Source organism: Hippopotamus amphibius, chromosome 9 (assembly GCF_030028045.1).
Source record: "Hippopotamus amphibius kiboko isolate mHipAmp2 chromosome 9, mHipAmp2.hap2, whole genome shotgun sequence".
NCBI lineage: Eukaryota > Metazoa > Chordata > Mammalia > Artiodactyla > Hippopotamidae > Hippopotamus > Hippopotamus amphibius.
This window is the reverse complement of record NC_080194.1, coordinates 11171090-11196493: the sequence shown is the minus strand read 5'-3', so window position 1 is coordinate 11196493 and position 25404 is coordinate 11171090. Positions and strand designations below refer to the sequence as shown.

General features: G+C 43.7%; 1 protein-coding gene across 4 annotated transcripts in view; it reads right to left on the bottom strand.

The window, feature by feature from the left end:
• Nucleotides 1-25404, bottom strand: part of PAMR1 (peptidase domain containing associated with muscle regeneration 1) — a 156529-nt gene that overhangs the window by 1642 nt on the left and 129483 nt on the right. For all 4 annotated transcript variants that reach the window (XM_057750721.1, XM_057750723.1, XM_057750720.1 and 1 more), the window contains 4 exons: nt 6889-7101; nt 5050-5116; nt 1883-2115; nt 637-929 (listed from right to left, as the gene is read on the bottom strand). In XM_057750721.1, the coding sequence (XP_057606704.1) occupies nt 637-929; nt 1883-2115; nt 5050-5116; nt 6889-7101 (806 nt within the window). The remainder of the gene's footprint in view (nt 1-636; nt 930-1882; nt 2116-5049; nt 5117-6888; nt 7102-25404) is intronic.

The window sequence follows — 25404 nt, the reverse complement described above, 5'->3', positions numbered from 1 at the left end:
TGTGCTACGCTGTAACATTTTTATGGATGTGTTCTATTCCTTCAACTATATTTGGGCCCATTTACTCAGGGATTCTCTTGTGTTGGACTAGTCACGACATACTGGTGTGTCTCTTCCCCTAGCCTGTGGACTCTTCAGGGCAAAACTCATGCCTCATTCCGTTCTGTATGTATGCCCAGGGAATGGCATGCAGTGGGAACTCAATGACAGGTAGATGCATGGATGAGCTGGATGGGTGATGGATGAATGGAAGAGAGAGAGGGAGGGAGGCAGGCAGGGAGAGAAAGGACCATCATAAGTTGATTAGAAGTCTCTCTCTATGTCCTCAAAGCCTACCTAGCACAGTGTCCTAAACGTAATAGGTGGTTAGCTTTTGATGACCACATGACAGGAGATATTTGCTACTATCTTATTTTTTAAAACGATTTAAGGGGGAAAAGACTCCATATATTTCTAGATGCCTCTTTCTAGCATCTGTCAATACAAAATATTAGGTACCTACTACATGCCTAATATTTCCAGGCTCTGGGCTGGATGCTAAAGTGATACAGTGACAGGACTGACACAGTCACTGTTCTCCCAGTGCTGGAAGCTGCTGAGCCCAAGACCCGGTTTCCAGGCTGCAGCCTCTCTCACCCTCAAGCTCTGGAGGCTCTTCTCATCCCGGTCGTCATCACGGTAGAATTTCCCCAGGACGACTTTGAGGTCCGCCGTCTTGATCACGGTGACCCTCCCCAGGTCGGTGACGCAGTGGGCAGCCACCACCACGGTGCGCTCGTTGACCAGGGCGCCGCTGCAGACCAGGAACCACGCGTCCTTGTGCAGGCTGCCCGCCTGCACCCCACCGGCCCTCCTGTAGATGGCGGCCTGCCACGGCCAGCGCGTCCCCTGGGTCTTCGGAGCAGTGATGTTCTCAGTTTTCCCACAGACTGTGGAGAAAGCACCAGCTCAATGACATAAATTCAGACCTTCCCCTCCAAAGGGAAATGTGTCAATCAACCAACAGAGCACCAATCTGGAAAGGTGGGCCCTACGGGTGTCAAGACTACAGAGCATCTAACCTGTTTTTCTTTTCCCTTTAAATATGAATCAACCTGGACATGGTTGGCAATAAAATCTAGGGTTGCAATTGGAAACTTACATCCCAAGCACTAACTGGGCATGCTGCCTAATCTCTCAGAGCCTCAGCCTTCTTGCCTGCAAAACGGATGCGGTAATCACACTGTCTCCTGGGGTTCTTGAGGTGACTGGATGAGATGATGTATATAAACAGACTCAAAATATCATGAATATCGCTATAAAGATGACTTCCTGAACTAAGCCATACTCTTCTCCTTTGGCAAAGAGGATGGGGGTAGCTTAGTATGTGCAAGACCCTATTCCAGACACTTCCATGTATTATCTCAGTAATCATCATTATAACCTTGAGAGTAATTAATACCTCCTAATGTAATTAACAATAATCACCTAATTAATACCATTGGGTGATGAGAATGAAAACTGGGTTAGACAGGGTAACCAAGATAATATAACTAGAAGCCCTCTAGCACCTTTAACCCCTTCCCCACTTGCTGTTTAATGACGGCTCTGTCCCTTTACTCCAAGTAAATATGATAGAATTATCCACAAAAGTATGCCCCCTTCTCCCAAAAAATTCATCTAAGATTTAATGAGTTCATTTCTCCTGGGTGATAAGCTTAAGCCAAAGGAAGGAAGCTCTAACTGTGGAATTTCAGACTTCACCAAGCTAGGGAAAGTGTTAGAGGACCATTCTTTTGGACAAGGGGTTTTTCCCAAAAAGTCTTCAATAGGGTCAGTGGCTTTTTGTAGGCAGCCATGGGAGATGTAAGCTGCCCTAGCCCAAAGACAGGCCTTGACTCACTAGGGATGCAGGACGGGGCACGCCCACTCCACTTCCCAGTCCTCAGACACGTCCTCCGGCTGCTGCCCAGGCGGCGGTAGAAGGGCGAGATGCACTCGTACTGGAGCTGGGTGTGCAGATGTTGGTACCCTGGGGGCAGGTCTCCAAAGGGAAGGACTGGCTTCTTGGTAGGGGCGTCGTGCAGTTTCTGCTTGCTGAAGGCTGATGAGTACAGCTGGTGTAATGGCGTCTCCCTGTACATAGGCCCAGAGAGAGAGGAGGGCAAGAGACAGGCATTGTGGCCCTTTTAGTATCCATGCCAATCTGCACGTAGATATTTGGTTACAGAGGAAGAAAAAAACAGCTACCTCATCCTCCCTGTGTCTCTCTCTACCCCCCCCCGCCCCCACACATCTCTCTCTTTCTCTCTCTCTCTCATACACACACAAACACACATCTCTTCTACCACTGAGCAAATTTTCTTACACACTTCAATCTTTAATTTATTCCTCCATTTCCATTTCTGGCATGCCTCCAGCTGCCCAAGATTTTAACCAAAGAGCATAATATCTGACATAATAGCTGCTATCCAAAGGCACACTATACATGCACACACACAAAAATTAATGGTGAAATTAAACAAGAGAGGAAATTAATTTCAAGGAGAGAAATCCAGGCGGCTGCTTTTCTCTAACCATTATCATAATGGGGCAGTATTAGGAATTGACTCGAACTAAACTGTGTTGATACAGTAGCTTGATTTAGCAATTAGCAGATGTAATTAGTCCACCTCAGAGAATAGAACCTTCTCTCAGAGCACATTGATTGGGAGAAATAAAGAGTGTTGTGTGCAAATGTGAAAAGGCCATTTAAATGAGCCTGAAGTTAAAGCCCCCAGAGACCACTCTGGCATTCTTGGGAGAGAGGTATACACACTGTACAACTTGGGCTCATTTCATATCCGTGCATAATAACTATGAACTGACAAGTTAGAATTCCTTTAGGAATCCATATTTTCATCCCTGTTTAACGAATGGAAGAAGGAAGCCCAGAGAGGTAGGTGGGGCGGCTGAAGGGCACACAGGAAGCTAAGACAGTACCCCAGGCAGCGCTGGGCAGTCATGGTTCCCACCCTGGTGTCCCTGCCGCACCAATCCAAGACCATCGTAAGAAATCTGTTTCATGTATCTGTATAGTGCTTTGCTCAGAGCAAATATTCCATCTGCATTGATGTCATCCAACGAATTTTAGCTCGTGTTTAGAACCAGATCTGCAGTTCAGGGAGCTTCTGGACTTGCAAACAAGCTCAGCTATTGGCCGTTGAAGGTTTGTGTTGCCTTTGGGGGTTCCCAGGTGAGCCTGGCTGCTGGAGACTGGCATAGCCCTGCTCCAGCAGTGCATCTTCCAGAAAGATATTTATAACCAAGTTTTAGGCTTGCTTTCTCATCTACACGAGACACCTGCCATCTTGTCACCTAACCCCCCGATACAACTGATTTACAAATTGCAAAGCCCGATGGTCTTTTTTTTTTAACAGCTCTCGGCCTCCTCTCCAAGATGTCTCCTTGGAAAGAAAACTTACGAGAGTCCAGCCCCAGGAAAATCACAAAGATTAGAAAGGGGGGTGAGGAGAAATACTGGATTCCACTGCCACTGCTCCCAGGGAAATGCCTTGCCCCAAAGGGAAATGGAATGAGAGCCACAGGCAGAGTGAACGATGGAGGAATATTCTGATTTTTGAATATCTCAGGTCACTTTTTTGGGGTCAGTTTCAGTCACTGGGATTCATTGTTGCCATTTCTAAAAGCAACAGCTACTGCTCACAGGTGTTCATAGGGGCAAAGTGTTTTTAAGGCATTTACATAAGGCTTAGTTCAAGCTTCATGCATCAGGGAACAGACTCTGAAGACCCTGGATTTGCATTCTGGCTTTGCTCCTTCCTCTAGCAACGTGACCTTGGGCAAGTTCCTCACCCTCTCAGACCCTCAGTGTACCTATCTGCAATAAAAAGATAATACAATCGAAAATGAAATGGTAATAATAATACCTACCTCAGTGGTTGTAGTGAAGATTCAATGAGCTAATACATGTAAAGAATTCAGCAGCGTAACTATTTGCCTTGCGTTTAATCCTTAACAATCCCCAGACACAAAGATTATTGTGATTACCCTTACTTTTCAAAAGAGGAAACTAAAGGCTTGGCAAGTCTAGGGATTTGCCCAAGAATACCCAGCGCTAAAGAGAGATGACAGCAGGTCCTGAACCCATCAATCCAATCCATTCATTCATTCATTCATTCAATATTTTTGGGGTGTCCACCATGTGCCAGGCACTGTTCTAGGCACTAGAAGTTTAGCATGAGCCAACAGAAAATGTTCCTGCACTTATAATTTTCAAATTTTTTTTTGGTGGCGTACAGGGAAACAGAAATTGAACAAATAAACAAAATGTCAGTAGGTAGAGATGGGTGTCATGGTGAAAACTGGGGATCTCTGTAAAGGCCAGAGAGCGATGGCTAAAGAAGTCAGCTCAGCGGTTACGGTGGAGGTGGGGTTGCTATTTTTAAAAGGATGGTCATGGAGCGTCTCTCTGCCAGGTAAAAACTAAGCAGGGAGCTGAAGGAAACCAGGCACTAAGCCTCACTGAAGTTCTCCTGGAGCCATGGGTGTAAGGTTCCTAGCTGGCCACCAGGGGTCCCCACCTCTATCTTTCCAGGAAAAGGGCTGGGTGGGCGCCCAGGAGGCCTCACATCCCCGGTTCCGGGCTCCACCAGCCTGCCTCATTTGATTGGTCACTACCAAGAACGTCTTCCTAAGCCAACGCTGGCTGCATTTGGTAGGAATGCCATCTCCCTACAAGCTGCATAATAAACACATAGTAATTTCAAGAAGACTCAAGTATTAAAATCCAGTTCCTCAACGCCCATCTTAAAGCCTGGCTTCCCACCAACCACTTACTTTCCCATGATCCAGTGAGATCTGTGCATCTTCCAACAGCTGCTACCTCCTGGCTAAAGGCAGCTGGCTAATAAGGCTCTATCTAACAAGCCCTATTCTTTCCTGGTCAGTCAGCACTGAGTGTCCCTAAGAAATCTCACACTGTCTTTGGCCCAAACACAAGTGCGGAAAGGCGGTGGGAACGGAACATTCATTCCCCTTTAAAGCAGAGATCAGGTGTTTCAACCTCACCTTGACTGAACCTGCATTGGAAGAACTCTCCTTCTCACCAGGTCTGAGATCTTTGGTTCCCGACAGGCTAGGAAAAAAAAATAAAACGCTGTATAATCCTTTTCCATATTAACCGTTCACACAGTTGAGTTCAGATTCATACCTGATCCCCCTTTCTGGACACCAGGGCACATTCCCCAGGCGCTCAGAGATAAGACATGCCAGCCAAGCTTGGACAGCTCGCTTCGCAAAAGAACGTGCTGAGTTTCCTATGAATCGGCAGCCCCCTTTCAAGAACCCAAGCAGAATAAAACCTCTGCAGAGCTGCTCCACCCAAGTGATATGAAGCAATGGTAGTGAACAGATTAGGATTAACTGTTCATATAAACAGTATTAGTGAACCTGATCAATACGGAATAAACACCAAAGTCAAGGTTCTGAAATATAGCCCAACATAGGGAATCACAAGGCTCTCATTTAAAACCAGACAGCAGTGTCAACCATCAGTAAGTCTTGAGTAACGGATTCCTCCACGTCTTTTTCTCTGCAATTAAGGCTTCTGATGATCCTTTGAGGGCAAACTCAAAGCCCAGTTTAATTCTGTTGAAGTCTCTCTTTCTTCACAGGCGAAAAGGAATCCTTCCCATCTCACTTTCCCAATCAAGCAGCCAACATTCGTCTAATTAGCAACCTAGGGAACTCTGGTTGTATTAATTTGTAAGAGAAGAGTTGACAAAAATCTCCAAGGACATATGTAACACCATTTCCATACTTAATGAAGTCAAGAATCAGAGTCTGTGCTGGTGGGGCTGAAGGTCGCTCCTGGCTAAAGTCTAAAGTGATTTCTTCCTTTCACAAACCATGCTTTCATTCCTTTTCCCATGATTCAGGTTGTTGACAAACACTCAGAAGGGAAACTGGAGGATTGAAGCCATTATCTGGATAATCTAGGCCAAGGATATGCTTTTCTTCCCAGGGAACAGTTAGATTATTGTGACCTAAAAGAGAGGGGCTGTTGACCTGGAGCAACTAGTGAATCAGCTCAGCAAGAAGCTATGCATGCCCACTTCCAAGGGGTAAGGTCCAAACGTCCCAATGCAACATTCCATTTGTTCTGGTCCCAACTACCTTTTAACATTTACATCCCAGATTCCTGGATTGACTCACTTTTTGTTTACCATGATTTCTTCACTTCTGCCTACACCAACCACTTTTCCTTTGTCTTCCAACTGGAATATCATTCCAACTCCTCTTTACCTCTACAAATCCTTCCCTGCTTCCCAGATGGGCGCCAGTGCTCCCTGCTACATGCAACTGTCTCTATTTCACTCCTTCTCAGAATATACACCATTCTTTTGTTCTATAACTCTTCTTTGAATGTTCAAGGGTTTACTGTCTTTTTAAGATGCCTCTAAACATCTTAACATCTCAAACCTCCCTTCACATAGGCCGTCAGGAATGACGTGTCTGTTGTGTTCTTTTATTTCTTGCACTAATTTAATATTGCACAGAGAGTAATGAATGTAGCCATATAAATGCATATTAATTTCTTCAATTCTACGCTTGGGTTTGCACAAATAAAACTCTGCCTTGTCATCTTTCCTAAACTGCTCTGATAACTACATCACTCTCCTTGACCACATCAAGACGCTGAGATTAGGATAAGCAGGTCCTTTGGTGGTCCAAAAAAGAAGCAAATGTTTTAGGGATGGTTTCCAACCTAAGAGTAATGTATGGTTCCAGTGAGAACTGAAGAGACAAAGGCATTTTTCTAGGGGCTCAAAAACATGTATAGGAGCTACCCAAATGTCCAGCAACTCCATCTATTTCTACAGACTTCAGAAATATTTGCAAAGTTACCTTTTATGCAGATGGGCTGTTTCCCCGACCACTCTCCGTTCTGCTGGCAAGTTCTCACCTCATTGCCGCTAAGAACATAGGAGCTGTTACAAAAGAAGGTCGCGACGGTGCCAATTTTCGCATAGTGCCCATTGATAAGCCCAGGGCCTCCTGTAATTTTCTTGTACCCATTGACTGGGCCCCCAGGGTCTGAGCAGTTTCTTTCTTCAAGGACTGAAAGTGAAAAGAAAAAAAAAGAAAAGAAAAGAAGAGCTATTAAGAGTCTGAAGCATTCCATTTTAGCATCGAATCTTTTCATGTCTCATTGAATTAAAAACGCAGTGACACAGAGCCTGCTAACAATGGTACTCAAAGGAATTACCAAGAGAAAACTCATAATAGAAAAATGCATGCATTAGACATATCTTCCCCTTGTTTTAATGATGTATTCTTAAATTGAGAAGTGTTTCATCCCATATGTAAATAAATGTGATACCACCATGGGCTCTCATATAATCATGTTCATTTGTTTCTGTGGGAGAGGAGCAGGCCTGGACGAAATATACATTTTGCCTAGATTTTATGATCAGTGTACAAGGGTTATTGGTTTTCAGTGTTGTAATATCTCCTTCATTCCCTAAACCTTGGGCAATTAAACCAGACTATTCAGTTTCCTCTTTGTGTTGTACCCAGAGTAGAACAGATTAGAAACAAGAGTTCATATACAAATTTAGATTTTCTATTTCATCTGTCAGAACATTAGTGTGTTGAAAGTTGTAATTAAAAAACACTAGAGGACAATATAAATTCAGAGATACAACAAAAATTCCACTGATCTCCAAACATAACTTTCCATCTAAACATTTAACAATATTCATTACAAAGATATCTCTATTCTTTAATTCATGTTGCACAGCTACTTAGAGTAAAATTGGCATCACCAGCTACTCTAACCACTGAATAGGATATTAGATATATCCTGGAAATATTGTGTCAGCTAAATAACATAGTTTTCTCAAATGGATTATGGCAAATTACTGGATATTACTTGCCTAAGGACACAGAGTAAGTCCCCTGAGGAATTCAACCTTTAATTACTGAGTTTGGGTACCAATCACTCTATTGACCTCCCTAGTCTCTTTTTAATCATTTTTTCTAAGACACAGGCTATAAAACAGCCCTCACACAATACAATTATGCATCGGACATGCTTTTCTTCCCACAACTGTCCCCGTTACCTTTCAAACGACGTACTTGCTTGCCTCCAGGCAAGCAATGACTCTCCATTCACATGATGCGTCTACAATATTTGAGAACTAAAAATTAATAAATTTTCCTATGTGCAATTTGGCAAGGTTGCTCACATGGGCCAAGTTACCGGTTTGTCTATTCTAAGACTGCCTGTAGATCGCGTGACAGATTATCTCAGTGACACCCTGTGTGCTCTGGGCTATGTACTCTGAGCAACTTCCCTGGTGGTTGACTCCAAAGCCCCATTTTAAGCGTCAAAAAGGGACCCCACTGAGTGAGCTGTTTAAAAACATCGAAATGGTATAGTGAGGGCAATGCACTTCTTGAAGCTTCACGCGGACTCGGAAAGTCCCAGTGCTTGTATTTCCAGGAGTCCCTTTGTAACATTGCTTCAGTGATGCGGCCACCTTCTTATACTACAGACTCATTCATTGCTGACCACGGTAGCCCAGAAACACCCGACAGGAGCCCACAGACGGCGATCATCTCAAAAACATGTGTTATATCCGCAAATTTTAGAAAATGGAATTCACGGACAACATAAAAATCAGACGATTTCCCATCAATTATCTGTGTTACTAGCTTCTGACAGAAGTCAGCTCTGGAAGCCCCGGGTCTGTATTCCCACATGGCAAGAATAATCAGCTGGCATGAGGAGGGGCTCTCTCCTCAGATGCGACCACATACTTGCCTTTCACAGCCCCCACCCAGCTGCCTGGTGCCAGCAGAGACTTGAATCTGGCCAGTCAGGCTATCAAAGGGCTATGATTTGTGTAATTCAAGTGTAGTTCCTTATTCATTTTCAGCTTTTCATCCTAGAACTCATGGCCAAGAAAGATTGGGTTAAATACTTCAGACCCATCCTGGAATACTGAAAGAAGATGAACTAGCCTCTAGCCACGTCAGCCTCAGCAGAAGACAAGGAGTCACTTCTACTGTAAGCCTAATGGTTGCATTTTTCTCGTCTTAGAAATAAGTACCTTCATGGTCCGCTAGGCTCCCACTCCATGATCTCCTATGTGCAGGATTCTCACGGATCTTATTTCTATTACATTTCATGTGGGTTTAACTGGCAGGAACGTTGGAGAGTTCTCCAGCGCTTGGAGGTAATAAAACCTAGGACAAGTCAGGTTCTTTGTCTCACTGAAGAGGCTTTAAAGGAGGCTTTAAAGGGAAACAGACTCAAAATATCCGAACACATCTGCCCAAGGCTGAGGAATTCTGCTGTGTTTCTATAATTCTTAAATGCCTATCCCTTTATAACGTGACATGTCTGCAATCAGGTCACATGCCTGCTTTTCCTGTACTATTTCCTTACTCCCAGTCCCCAGAACGGCTATAATTAAATCAATGGTGAACCTCAAACTTGCTAAAATCTTAGAATGGAGAACTACTTATTTGGTTTTAATTTATGCTTATGAAATGTCACCAGGGTTGAGCTGAATGATGCTTCCAAGTGACTGTTCAATGGAAGGTGAGTCTATATGGCTGAAATTCAAGAGAAATACAGACATTAGAAACAGATTTATAAAGGATTCAGATAATGTAGTTGTCTGACGCTACTTAATAATAAATAGACTGAATATATACAAGGAAATCAAAAACAAAATTGAGAACTTTGGTAGAAAACTGAAAACCTTAAAAAATAACCAAAGGAGAACTCTAGAACTCAAAAAGTTATAATGACATAAAGTAAAAATTCGGTGGCTGAGCTCAATAGCAAACCAGATATAATGTAAGAGTATTAATAAACTGAAAGATAACCTCAAAGAAAAGATTCAGAACAAACCCCAAGAGACAAAAAGGTGAAAAATGTAAGGAAAATGTAAGGATACAGTGAGGAGGTTAATAAATACATATAATCAGCATCCCAGAAGAAGAGAGAGAGAACAGAGCAAAACCAACATGTAAAGAGATAATAACTGAAATTTTTCTGATGAAAGACATCAACTTACAGATTTACAAAGTCCCAAGCCAGGCACATATGAAGAAAACCCCACATAGACATATCATATAAAACTATTAAAAACCAAACCAAAGGAAAAAAAAGTCTAAGCGGCCAAAGGGGAAAAAAAGACTGGAAAAACGTGCTTGAAAATAATTTTAGAGTCATTATTTCTGGCTTGCAACACTTAGAATGTTTTTGCTTCTTTCTACTTTGCTTTTCAAGTTTTATAATAAGAAAATGTAGCCATAAAAAATTTGTTGTTTATTATTTTTGTTGCTGTTTCTATTGTTGTTACTTTTTAAAGCATCAGGCAAAATGGTTTGGGGTCCTCCCCACCAAGCCTATAAATCCAGCATAAAGTTTTCATGCCTTTTGTGTGTGTGCTTCCACATCCTCTGCACCCCATGCAAATCTCTTTACCATCTTGCACAATCATAGACTAATCCAACTTTCCATGAACTCAGATTTAAATGAGTTTTGTCACCAGACTCTGGTGGAAAAATAATGGCCCCCAGAATCAATAGCTATAAGCTCAAATAATCATTTGGTCCTTAGTGTCCAGAATAAGCACACAGTAGGTGTTCAACAAATGTCTATTTGTGGGTGGAAGGGATAAAGGCTAAAATGTATTCATTCTTCCACTTAATAAACTAGGGCCTGGGAAAATTAATCTCTCCAAGTCTTGCTTTTCTCATCTATAAAACGAGATAACAACAATTTTCTGGTTGGGCTGGTTTTGAGGAGTAATTTAAACTACACATAGTCTCTACTTCCCTTGTTTGCCTTTATTTACAAAGCACCCACCTGCCTCTAAAAATCAATTCCCCAAATTCATACACCTTAAAGAAAAATCCATTAAGGAATCTAAAGGCCCATTATTGGGGCTGTTCAAGTATAAAGTGATATTTGTTGGCCTCCTGGTAATGTGATGGGTTTCCAGATCTGGGTCCAGTGTGTTGATTCAGACTTCTGGGTACCAGCTGTGGTCTCTGTACATTCATCTATTTTAATCCTGTGTAATGAAGCCTTAAAATTATATTCCTATACCAAACATCTACTGGGCATTGTTCTCTCTTCCCTCATTTATTTCCTGTATACTCTTCAAAGCTGTACCCTCTCCTATGATGCTTTTGAAGAGAATTCTAGACCTCCTCCATCTATCCTTTTCTCTCCCCTAAATCTAAACCTCTACCTGTTGGGTTCATAGACCATCTCATCAGAGCATCTCCCCAGGGTTAGATTTCAAAACTATCTCTCTTTCCCACCGTGGGTTCTCTATTTAGAAACCTTTGTATGTCCCCACTGAACAGACTCACGATTATTTTCTATTTGATTTTTCAAGGGCTTTGGATTTCATGTCTCCTCAGTGGGGTGGATGTTTTCACACAAGGCCAGATGAGAATTTAAAACATCTGCATCTCCGGTGTGAAGGAGCATCCAGCTCCTGCTTTCCTGAGTAAGATATTCCATAATTAGTCATAAATAGCACTTTGTCCTGTTACTTTTGGGACTCAGCCAAGGGATATGAACACATTAAGTTTAGCATGCCTTTACATGCTATCTTGTGAACAAAAACAGCACTCAGGACTCATTTCTCTGGGATACTGTTTCAGATAAACATTTAAAGGAAGACCTTCTCTCATCTTTTTTTTCCTCAGGGTGACAGTATTAGGCAGTTTGCTGTGATACTACTTTACAGAGGAGATGCAATGGCTTTGGGATGGCTCTTGCAGTGATCGTTACTGGTGCCCCATCCAGGTCTCCTTGTGTCCTTCTACCAGCTCAGCTTCTACCTGTGTGCTTTGCTGCTGAGAGCTGGCACCTGCCACCTTCACAGGACTGCCCCTCGGGCACGGGCACCACCTTGCCCATGTGAGGAGCTGAAAAATGCCTAGGTTTTTGTCCCCTCATGCCCACCCCAGTGACTGACGGGTGTGGAAGTACAAAAGCCCAACTCCTGTTTCTCAAGATATAATTCACATTTCCAGCACCCCAAAGGACCAGGCTGTGTCTTGGGAATTCAGCTGAAATCACTCATAATTGGTTTCTTCCTCTTGCTTATTTCACTTCCCCAGCTCCATTACTGGTTGATCCGGAGAGTACTTCCTTTAATAAATCACTTGGACCCAAATGTGGCTCAGGGTCTGGTTTGGGAAGCTCTGCTATTTTCTTAGCCCTGGGCATCAGAGCCCCTCATGCCTCCCCATGGCGGCACTCCTGGGAGGTGATGAGACCCAAAAGAGGCGGTTATCTCAGCCCTGGGCAGGGGGCCCTGTTTGCCTTTCTCTCCTGGGAGATCTCTGGGAGGATGATTGGTGGGGCAACTAGAAAGACTGCATCTCATCAGAGGGTCTCCAATTTCATCAGAGAGTCTCCAGCCTCCACAGATATTCTCAGGCTCCAGCATCCCACCCCCTCCCCCGATCAACAGCAGAGCTGTTTTGACCTGAAGGGGTAAGGTGCTCTAAGACAAGGGACTTCCCTAAGCTAAATAGTGTAGATCCAGAATCCATCATCCAAGGATTCTCCCTGCTGATTTGGTGCTATCTGTGTAAAAGCCAGGGAACTTTTTACAACCCTGGGGTGCCCCAGCAATGACTGAACTTCTCATCGGGCTTGAATTATGGGTCTTAGAGTTCAATTTAAGTTAATTTAAAGCAAATAAATTTGTACCTTTTTCTCCCCTGATTGGTACACTAAGATTCATACTCAGTATAAGGTAGCTAAGATGACCAGGTCCAGAAGGTCTGTAAGAAATGGACACGATGATGAAGATATTGGGGAATATGTCAGGATAATGTAGACACATTTTAAGGGAGACTAGTTTTTTGGTGCATACAGGTAATACCACTTTTTTGTGCCCTCTGGTCAGATCAACTATATTGACTACAACAAAAGGAAATTCACACTCTTCATCCCTAATTTAGGGAGTGGACCCACTTTCCCATCTCCCTAATAATCACAAAACTCCGGGGGAAGATCCAGCTGTAGCAAGAAGACAGACCTCCTGTTCCATTATATCCTATTCACAAAATATCTTTCTATGAATGAATCTAGAATTTCAATAGGATATATCAGACTTCGTGAATATTTGTCTTTTCCTTTGGTCTCAGAGCTCTAAGTTTAAATCTGGAGACAACATCTAGAAAAAGCCCCTAGGAACCAAAGAATCCAATCACCACTTTGCCTTTTGGAAGCCCAGTACGTCTCTCTGTAGAGAAAGACTGGTGAAGTGCTGTTGGCTGTCGGTTTTGTTGATTAATTTTCTGTACATGTAATGAGTGCCTCCTCTGTGCCCAGCAGAATCAGGCACTGGCAGATTTGTTTCTGTATGTTCAACGTGGAAATTTGTCATTTAAACCCAGACATCCCAAGGCCCTCCCAGTCTCACTTACGCACTTATTAAAAAATGGCTTGAGGCCTTCCAATTACTCATTCCCCAAGTCTTCGGGGGAATGGAGACACACACACACACACACATTTTTCATTAGCACCATTTTATCCTAAATAACTTGTGTCTTTCGTAACTTTGCTTCTAAAATTACATCAGAACATAGGACTCTAACCAAGGAATAAAGTAAAGATTATCACTGGGGCCTTAAATGAATTTAAATGGGGTGTGGGGGTCTCAGCAAATACTAGTCAACCACAGCAATTGACTGCAGTCTGGGTTGCACCAAAGATTTCATCAGGTACAATTAACTTAACTGGGTTGGTACCAGTCAGCCTTCTGTGTTGTCTGAAAGAAAACCTCTTAATCTATAGGAGGAAACCTGGCTGAAATGAAACCAGGTTCTATTTTAGATGCTTACGCTAAGAATAACCATTGGGGATTTGCTCGACTTGGTTTTATCACATGCGTGTTCTCCCTGTGATACTAGACAGAATTGTTGACGCACAGATTACCGTTTAACCAGGGCACATGTTGAAGTTCACGCCCTGAGACCAGTCGATCAAGGGCACAATTATGAAAGATGAGGCAATTAGCAAAGACCAGTGATGCTTTCTTACGATGGGAGCAGCCACTTTCTAACACCTGTCTGAAAAATGCTGGATGGCAGAGTCTGACCAAATCCTTCAGAAGGTTCTAAGTCCTTTGGGAGGTATTATAGGCTCTCTCCACACACATTATTAGAATCTCTACTCACTACCCCACCCCATAAAAAACTGGGCTGACTCTGATGCACAGAGAACAGTGTGTGTGTGTGTGTGTGTGTGTGTGAGAGAGAGAGAGAGAGAGAGAGGGAGAGAGGGAGGGATGGAGATATCAATTCTTAGGTCTAACGTTGAATCTTTTTAAACCAGTACTACAACCATACTTTGAGCATCCTCAGACAATGCAAACCTGAAATATATGTTATTCAGCATTGATCAAAGTCCTACCCAATATTTTAAAGAAACAACCAAATGGTGATCTAACTGACCTGAGCTTTATATCTCTATGAAGCTAGCTCCTTGAAGAAATATTTTCACAAAGTATTTTAGATTGGGTTCTTCCAGAAGCAGGCTGGGAGACAGGGACTTGAGTGCAAGTAGCTTATTTAGGTGGCGATCCCAGAAGGGACCAAAAATAGTGTGGGGAAGTAAGACGTGGAAATCCACATTATTAAGAAAGTTACCACAGGGGGCAACTGAGGTTCAATGCCATTGGGAAACTCTGGGAGACCAGTGTAGAACATGCCTTGGAGTAATGCTACCCAGAGAGCAAGCAATATGAGTTATTACCTACAGACCAGTATTAAGCAGTTGTTGAAGGATGATGGGATGAACATGAATTCCTCAGCACCTCCAGACTTCCCACATAAATGAGCCAGTGTGCTCTGAGAGCCAGGGAAAGTCCTTAGGCAGAGCTACAGGAGCCTAGGGCTGGACATCAAGGGGTCAGGATGCTCAGTAACGGTGTAAGCATGATAAAGTCTAGCTCCCTTTTTTTTCCCAAGGAAGGTGGAAGGATCCAATTTTTATAATGTTTGCTATAAAAAAGATTAAGTTGCTGTTATTTACAAAACTGAAGTGAAAACCATTTCCTCAGCACCCACTTTTAGATAAGGAGGGGGAAGAAGTAGGGGTTATAACAAAACAGGCAATATCTGCATCTGTAAATGAAATTGTGTTTGCCTTTATCTAATATACAATGAGAGCCATGCCCCCTAAGGCATTTCTCTTTTTGCCTTTGCTGCCAGGAAACTCAGAATCAGACACCTGAGGCTGATCATTTCATCTGATGCAAATGTTGAACTTAACACCTAGTGCTCTCCTTCGCTTGTTCTTGTCCCACTTCTAAACTGTTTTACTTTAATTTATACCTGCTTGCTTTCAAGAAATGGATTGATGTGATTTACAAAAGTGCACCTTAAAAAAAGCATACATTTTTCCCTCAAATTTTATATTAATGATATATGTGGGGTAGTCAGAGAGCCACCTGAGCAAAAAACTAAGGGGACTACTCTGTCTCTTTAACAGGGGCTGGGTTTCAGAGCTATTAGATTATCTTGAGAGGGCTATCCCTGGTGGCACAGTGGTTAAAAATCTGCCTGCCAATGCAGGGGACACAGGTTGGATCCCTGGTCCAGGAAGATCCCACATGCCATGGAGCAATTAAGCTGTGCATCACAACTACTGAGCCCGTGAGCCACAACTACGGAAGCCCGCGCACCTAGAACCCATGCTCCGCAAGAAGAGAAGCCACTGCAATGAGAAGCCTGTGCACTGCAATGAAGAGTAGCCCCTGCTTGCCGCAACTAGAGAAAGCCCACGCACAGCAAGGAAGACACAACACAGCCAGTAAGTAAATAAATAAATAAAACTCTTGAGAGTTCCAGCAAGGAGAAAAGACCCAAAGTCAACAATATTCATTACCCCATTATATAGCTGGCAGTGTGAGGTGGTGTTAGTCCCAATTCTTAACATGCTCTACTCATTCTCACTCATCACCAAAATCAAGGAAACAATTTGTGACAGAATTTCAGTTCTGTTTAAGAAAGGCATTAACTTTCTTATTGGGACTTCGTTCATTCTGGAAACGCGACTTAATATGAGACCGACACCCAGAGACAGCCATTGGACAGGCTCGCATCTCCTCCTCACTTCTTCCTCTTCAGCTTATATCTGAGTCTGGTGCCTCTGGACTCAGTATCTTTTACTTCCCCAAAGGTCTCCCCCAACCAGGAATAATGACACCAACTGGTGATATAACCCCCCACTGAAAACCCTTTTTATCCCTGTCCAGGCAATGGAACTCTGCCCCCCTGATGTTTTCCAGCCTTCCAAGGTTGTGAGTGAGACAGGACCCATGTGAAATTATACTTGGACGGCACACACTGCTATTTGTTCATCTGGCAGCAATTTGGAGGCTGCGGCTTACAATTAGCTATTTGATCTTAATCAGTATTGTCCTTGGCTCCTGGTACACTGTGTCTTTCGGATGCCGCTTCTCTGGAGCTTGGATGGCCTATTTCATTAGCCAGCTGAAACTCCCTGTGCCTAAGAGATGGGTCAGCTTCAAAACATCCTCACAAAGTTCTGGTCATTTTGTAGGGGTGGGATGAATTGGGAGAATGGGATTGACACAGATACACTATTGACACTATGTATAAAATAGATACCTCATGAGAACCTACTTTATAGCCCAGGGAACTCTACTCCACGCTCCGAGGTGACCTAAATGAGAAGGAAATCCAAAAAAGAGGGGATATATGTATACATACAGCTGATTCCCTTTGCTGTACAGCAGAAACGAACACAACATTGTAAAGCAACTATACTCCAATAAAAATTAATTTAAAAAAAAAATGAACCTGACACATCCTCATTTGGTAGAGTCAATGGATAACCTACATAACCATAGAAACCCAGCCGTCTCCTACCTAGCTGCTGTGCTCAGTAAGTCTTCTTAGGGCTCCCATAAATCTCAGAAAGTTTCTAAGTCAGCTCCTGGGGCTGGGGCTGGGGGGTGTTAAGAACTGAGACTGGGGGGCGGGGGGTGAAGGGGAAGCTGAGACGAAGCGAGAGAGTAGCACAGACGTATATATACTACCAACTGTAAAACAGATAGCCAGTGGGAAGTTGTTGTATAACAAAGGGAGTTCAACTTGAGGATGGAAGATGCCTTAGAGGACTGGGATGGGGAGGGTGGGGGGGACTTGGGGGGGAGGAGTCGAGGGAGGGAGGGAATACGGGGATATGTATATAAAAACAGATGATTGAACTTGGTGTACCCCCCCAAAAAATAATAAATGAATAAATAAAATTAAAAAAAAAAAAAAAAGAATTGAGACTAACACCCCAGCTCACTAAACTACCAGGGAAAACATCTCCCCAGTGGCACTCATCGTCAACTTTTCAAAGATAAAATTCATTCACAATAAAAATGGCCCCAACAAGGCAATTCTGTTCTGTTTAGCCTTGGGGATGAAGAGAATGACCTTGAGGAGGAGTCCTGGGCTTCTGAGCACATGTGCGTCCTAAGAGATCCGGTCAATTTAGTAATTCTCATCGCCATCACCATTACCAAAGGCCTTTCTAGAAGAAGTTGTAGCTGGGGAATGTATGGCACGACCACTCTCTGCACCAGAAAAAGGCTAAGATTGGAGTTGTTTTACAGTTCTGCCAAATGAAGGGGAAAAATATACCAAAGAGCCCTGACGTACCTCCCCAATGCCTGGTACCTAACAGACACTCGAAAACGTCTCGCTCGATGAATCGGCAAAGTGGGGAGGACAACAGTACCCACCCCAAGGGGATGCTGTGACCATGAAATGAGACAATGTTACATAAAGCACAGAGTTTGGCCTATACTGCGAACCATGAGAATAATTACTGTTGAGTTTTTAATACCTAGATACCAATAAGAATGCCTTGTGTTTTGCAGAGAGGACGCGTTCATCTTCTGAAGCAGGGTGAGAGACAGGTAGTGAATGCCTCACAAGGCAGGAGACTTTAAGGAAAAGTCGGGGTTCTGCAGCCTTTGTCAAGGGGCTGGAGTCAGCCTCAGGGTCTGGGACAGCTGGGATATTTGTTTCCACCAGAAGTTAATTCTGCTTGGCTCTCAAGTTCTTCTACTCTTTGCATCTTCCTCCCACTTCCCTCCGTGGGCATATGATCCATCCCAGCTCTAACGGGTTACCTCTTAACCCAAAACCAAGATAAAATCTGCCCCCAGCATTAAGTCCTGCTTCAGTGACCTTGTCTAGCAAAGAAAAAGCCAAGAGGGCCCCAACCAGGAGCAGGCAAGTAGAAGCAAAGTCTTAGTAAAACAATGGTGGATCTGGCCCATTCCACACTGATGGGCACTCCATCCCAAGCTGTCGGAGACAGTCAGGCTGGAGAGTTATGAGGACTGACCTGTCCTCTTATTATCTGGCTGGAATGCCATCCATAACTAAGACAATCCCTGGCTAGTAAACTGCATCCCTTATATACCCACCCCAATCATCTGACTCTGAATGAGAAGAGGCAGTGCCTTGGTGAAGAGGTCATAGGCTCACGGGGTCCAGCAGAGTTAACGCTAAAATGTCACCGGGTCTGTGTAGATTCAGATTTACCCAACAAGGAATGATCCAAATGAAGAGGAAACTTTTCCCTTGAATTATAAAAACAAACAAAAAATACCTTGATAACTATACAAGGGCCGCTTCTACTCTGCTCAGTGACAGCTTTGGCTTTCCAGATCTAAATCCAAATGAGACGGCATCATCTCTCTAAACATGCTAAGAAGGATGGCAGAGATTCATCTCCAGGTTAGGGAGGGAGAGGAGATGGGAGGCTCAGGTATGAAAGGTATCTAAGAAGTAAGCAGCCCACTAGCTAATCATCTTCCCAGGCTCCTCCAATCTCCGAAGCCTCTGGGTTACCAAGTGCTGCTGGGCAACAACTATGGACTCCCCGGGACTGTTTTCCATGGGGCTATCCCTATATCCCTCATACCCTCTCAGGCCAGACTGTGTATTCTTTTTTCTACCCTGTTGTTCTAATAAAATATGTAAGGGATGTTCTGCAGCCTTGGTTTCCTGCATAACCACAGGGGACTGACATACAGCCCACCCCATGTGAAATGACTGACTATTAAAAAGCCTCGTGAGAAAAAAGGAGGCTAACCAGATAAAATGATGCTTGGGGCAACCCGCTCTGGCGTTTCCCAGCCCAGTCTCCCTGACATCACTCCACTTATCATCTCTAACAGCCCCCTCTCCTGGCTGCTCTGGCTACAAAGACTCCCCATCCATCACGCCAATGTGTGTGTCCTCTCCTGGGATCCAGGATTCCTTTAATGACAAGGGCATTGGCAGAGTCTACTTGTCCTTTAAAATCCGATCTTTCTTGCCTGGATGCTAGTGTAACGGTAGCAATACTCAGTGTCCGGCGATGATTCAGGAGGAACCGTTCACAGAGAAAACTTAGAAAGTCTTGGGAGAATTTTCTTAAACCCTGGGACTCTGAGAAAAGTTTGTATGATCATCTAGTTTGTAGAAACTAGTGCTGTTACCCTAAGCCCTTACCTAGAGAATCCCTGTTTCCTGCCAAACTTTTAAATGACCACATGGGGCCAAAAGTAGTAACAAGGATAACCACTTCTATTACTCAACTCAATATAATTATATCACTATCAATATCAATATATAAGTGCCTTACGGGGATCACCTCATTCCATCCCTGCCATCACCTCTAAGAAGAATGTGATAATATTTTCCTGGAATTTATAAGTGGGGCTCCTTGGAGGTAAATGACTTACTCGAGAATGACCAGGCTGGTAAACTGCAGGCTTAGAACCAAACCAAAGCCTTTCTGACCAGAGCCCAAGCTCTTCACCCCAGGTGGCACCATCTCACTGTGGACAAAGGTGTACCTGTCTTCCATATGTTAAGGATGCATTAGGCCTTTAGAATTGTAAAAAAGCCAGTAAATAATTCTGTTCTTACCATGCCTCCCATAAGAGATCTTAGAACAATTTGCATCAATTCCAGCAAGGCTGCAGCACATTATCTATCTGTGGTGGGAGAGGAAATTGTGACCCACTAGGGTCTCAGCACATCCTCACTGCGTCAGTGTGACTGTCTCCTTGAAAATCCCAAAGTTCCCAACAATAGTTATTCTGATGAGAAACACGGGTTGGCCCTTTGAAGCCGAAGTATAAAGTGTGCCTCTCATCCTGGGCTCTTTTCTTCCAGTCCTTGGGACAGGCTAGTGGGAAACCTTCCGATGCTTCAAAACCCCAATGAATCCAGAGACACCATTTTTCTTTAATTGGTAGAAGCCGACTCGTGTTGTTCAAAGGCGCGTCAGAGCCCGCAGGGTGAGCATTGTGCCCCAAGATTTAGCGCGTTTCATCACCCTTCATTAGGATGCAGGGGGGAGACCCCGGCACCGTCAACTGGGCCAGAGGAACAAAGGCAACATGGAAACTGGAGCGGAGCAATGAATCCCTTGCTCTCCACTTTTTCAAAACAAGATTCCGACCATTTACTCGAGAACTTATTTTGTCCTTGTGTTCCATACAAAGAAACAGGAAACTTAAGAGGGAAAAAAAAGGGGCCCCAGTTTCTTACATGGTGGCCCAGGGAGTTGGGGTCATGGAGGGTACTGGCAGGAGGCTAGCTTGGCCCCAAGGCTGAGGAAGGGCCACTCCCCTCTTTTTGTTCTCAGAAGAGGTCACCTGGGAGCAGGGGAAGGTTGTTCCTCCTTGGGAAACAACTTGAGGAGGAGGCTGAGGTAGCAGCCGTTGAAGATTGTCCTCAGGGCTCTCGCACCCTCTCACTCACTGAACAGGGCAAATCTGTGTTGACTGTATCTTATTCTTTATCTACTACCCCACAAAGTCTGAACAAGACATCCCCCCTCAGACCCACAGAATTCCTTTGAAAATAAATCCATTTCCAGCTTGATAAGAATAGACCCTAGTTTCTGACATGCACATTATAAATCTTATTTTGAGGAATGCGGTTTATAATGGCTTATCTTGTAAATTGGTAAAAACTTTTGGTTACCATTTTGGCAACAGCTCTCCAAGTGTACCCTTTGGGCTAACAGTTCAACACCTAAGAATTTAGCTTACAAAAGTACCTCTACATGTGAACAAAGAAATATATGTTAGGCTATTCATTGCAGCTTTCTTCATAATGGTAAAAATATTAAACATGATATCAAGTCCATTTTAAGGGATGGAGTGATTATATGATTGTATAGACATCCGTACAATGGAGTCCTCAGCTGTCATTTTTTCTCTCACGAGGAAGACCAACATGGATTGACCTAGAAAAAATATCTATGATATGAGCACTGAAAACAAAAAGTTGAAAAACCGTATGTACACTTTAATCCACTTTTGTTTAAATCAGGGTTTCTCAGCCTTGGCACTATTGACCTTTGGGCCAGATAACTCTTTGCTGTGGGGCCGTGCTGTGTACCATAGGATGTTTTTCAGCATCCCTGGCCTCTACCCACCAAAGGCCAGTAGCACTCTCCTCCCTGCTATTATGAAAACTAACAAAGTTTCCAGTTTGCCAAAAGTCCTCTGGGGGTAGAAGCGGGGGACAAAACTACCCTTGGTTGAAAACCACCGCTTTAAAATAATGACATATAGACAATGTTTGCACATCATAGAAAAAAGTTTGGAAGGATATTAACCAAGTTGTTAACTGCGGTTCCTCTGAGAACCAGGAATGGTCAGGGAAAACAATGTTCTATTTTTATTTTATACACCTCTGTACTGTTTATTTTTACAAGTACACATTTCTTCTATAATTACATAGAAAATCTATTTCTATTCTACTCCTACTCACAAACATACACATACACAAAGAAAATAAAGAGAACAGCTCATATCTAGAGACAGTCAACCAGGACTCTCTAGAAAAGAGAGACAGGTGGGCTTTACCTGGGAAGGGAAGTCCTCTGGGAGGACTTGATAATGAGACAGGATGGTAAGCAGAGCTCATCAATCCATCATCTGGAGTCTCACCAAGCCAGGTGGTGAGAACGATGACTGAGAGATTGTGAACAACGTGGGAAATGAGGAATTCTGGCCTCTGGTTTTTAATTTGACCAAGATTGACGTCTTGCACCCTGTACTTCATTCTTTCATTTGCTTAAAGGATCATCTACCTTCACACAAAATCTTTAGGAGAGCAGTGCATTAAAGCAGCAACTATGCAGTGGTTTCCCCTCATCAGATTTGGTACTACCTAAACAAAAGATGGAATTCTCATTAATATTTGCTTTGGTGCTTTTAAAGCCATTTTTAAAAAACATATGCCTAGTCCAATTTGGGCATTTTAGAATTTGGAGAATCCTAGAATGCTTCAGTTTCTTATTAATTTTGAAAGAATTTCCTCCAGGGAGGTTTTTTTTTTAGTTTGTTGACACACTCATGAGACAAACAATAGAGTAAAGCCTTTTTTTTCTTTTTTTCTTCTTTTTTTCTTTTTTTTTTCCTAGATGATAGACTGCTCTGGAAAAACAGTTTAGGTTTATTTAGAAATTACAGGGTAAACTGCTACAGCCAATTGTAATGATTCCCTCACTGAGTTAGTTGGAATTCATGCTGAATTTCCTAAAAGGAAAAACAGACCTAAACCTTACAGAAAATAGTTGAACATTTGGTCCCCCACATTGATGTCAGCAGATGGCATATCAGATATCCACCACCAATATCGTCACCCAGTCACAACTACAGGGTGCTAAGGGAATTGTGGGTTTTGAATGGCATTTTGAAAAGTAGTTAGGACGAATTCTCTTGTTCCTCTATGCTGATGTCTTGAGACCAAAAGTGATTTCAGACAGTTTGTGAATCAAGTTATGAAACAGTTCATCATGACATATTTTACATTCTTTTTCATCATGCGTATTTGTTTTGTTTTGGTTTGTTTGGTTTTTTTTCTGGATAGAATAACAATGCTGAGAAGTCCATTTTTGGCTCAAAAGCTACTCATAAATATTTTAGTCACAACTTTTGGACCAATTTCCTTCCCGCCTCCACCCCCTATCCCTGATTTGACCCAGCTTCTTAAAGGCATTTTGACTAATTTGGTGATGTTTTACTTCTCTCCAGTTTTACCTTGGTTTGTCAAAGCTCGAATATCATAGTTAGTTCATCAAGAATTTAAGCCTTCCTTTTTTTGTTTCCCCTTCTGAATCTAAAGGGTAGAGCTCAGGATCTTCCATTGTCAAGACTCCAGAATTACTCTATATACTAATTTTTGAAACAAAGGGAAAGCAACATTTCTCTGCTATGCACACAACACAGCGAACTTAAACAAGGCAGGAACCACGAAGCAGAGCATCATTTTCTAAGAATCCAGGATCATCACACTCAGGTCAGCTGTGCCACCTCAAAGCAAGGGGTAGAATGCAATGTATGTTCAAGGACACACTACCGAAACTGGCTTCTGTCTGTATTGTTTGCATGGAAAACTCGTGAAATTAACTGAAAAATCCACGAGCTTTATAGAATGCTGTCAGACCAGGCCCCTTATATATAAGGTGACCCCAAAGTTACCTGTGCACGCTGGTTAGAAGTGATGGTAATAGACACTGCTGGTGCTCTGTCCTCGGATGCACTCACCTCCTCTCCCCCACTCAGTTTATACTGTTTTACTTCCAATGGCCTGCACCTACCAACTCTTCCACTGCTCAAGGGTTACTGGAACTACTCTGGTACATGCATAGAAACTTAAGCATGTCCTACTCACCCAAGGCAGCCCTTAGCCAATCACCAGTTGCAGCTGGGCTATGAAAGCCCAGCTGCATCGCATTAAAGCCAGGACACACCCTGAGATGTACTTCACGTTCCAGATTCCACTGCCTCTTAGCATCAAGGCTGGGATTTTGCCTGAAATCATGCCTCTGCTTGGCTTCCTTCCCTTCCAGTCCAGCTTCCCCACTCCCTTACCAGCTTCTCCTGGGGGCAGGTCCACACACAGGCACACGTCAGGATTTGCTTCAGGGGAACCCTGTCCAGGTTATTAGCTGCCCTCCTTTGCTTTCCCCAAATTTTGATTCCTCTTGTTTTTCTATACATCTCATTCCATGCTGATGGCTGCAGTTTGTGGCACCTGTTTTAAGTTTCAGACTTCTGTTAGGACATTCACAAGGTCTTGGTTACCAGAGATCCTTGACAGGTGATTTCTGGTCATAGCGTTTAAGCTCCTCTCTGCCCACGGCACGGTCCTGGGCACCGCACCACTGGGCTGGACGCCACTTGATGCTGCCACAGGCGGTGGTCAGCCTGTGTACCCTTCCCCAGGACAACAGGTTTGCCCCATCAGATACGTGTTCTAGTGTCTCTCCTCTGGCAAAAGTTTGAGTCTAATATCAGAGAAGAGTCATGTTCAGCCTTTCAAGAACATGAATAAGAAACACCTACCTGCTTCTGAGTGAGTCATTTCTTTGGTTTGTTTCTTCTTATCTGCTGCTTGGTTGATCTGCAGTTAATGAGGGCTACTGTACCTGAGCAGGACCCTACGGACCCTTCCTGGGACAGACTCCCAACCCCATATCCTCTGCTGTAGCTCCTCTCTGAAGTACCTAGATAATAGTACCTGATGCACATTTCCTGAGTTGTTTTACAGACGCTAAAACCAGCACCAAATGGAAGAAATTAAGTAGCTGATGACTATGAGCTCGCAGACCCCAGACCTACCAGCACCTAAGGGTTAATAACGGTAACCCCTCTGACATCGCCTGTTACCGTACCACCAACCAATCAGAAAACTGTGCATGAGCTGATCACATACCCTGTGACCCTCCTCCCTCACCTTGTCTTTAAAAATGCTTTGCTGAAACCCTTTGGGGATTTTGGGCTTTTTCCAGCACCAGCTGTCCCGGACTCCTTGTAGGCTGCCTTACAATAAACACTGCACTTTCCTTCACCACAACCCAGTGTCAGTAGATTGGCTTTACTGCACGTGGGCAAGCAGACCCAAGTTTGGTTCGGTAATACTGCTACGGCTCTGCTTTCGGCTTCTGTCTGCAAGAATCGGAGCATGTAGGTGACCCAATGGGACAGCCAGGGTACGGCTCAGGCAGGGGGTGGCGGGGACTTGAGTGGCGACGGCAGAAGGCGAGCCATCCTAGAGAACAACGTGTGAAATGCCACAGCTGGTGGACTTCTTCCCTCTATGACCCCCCTGTGCTCCACCACCTCCCGCAGACCCATCCTGACCTGCTCAAGAACTACCAGCGAAGCACGGAGCTGATCTCACAACTCAGGATAAGCTCCTTCGGGGAATGACAGGGCATGCTTTCTTCTGCATTTCCACAGAACTCAGTGCAGAGCTGTCCCTCAGTAAAAGGTTGCTTTGTCTGTGACTCAACCTGGTCCCATGATTACAGGATGATCCTGT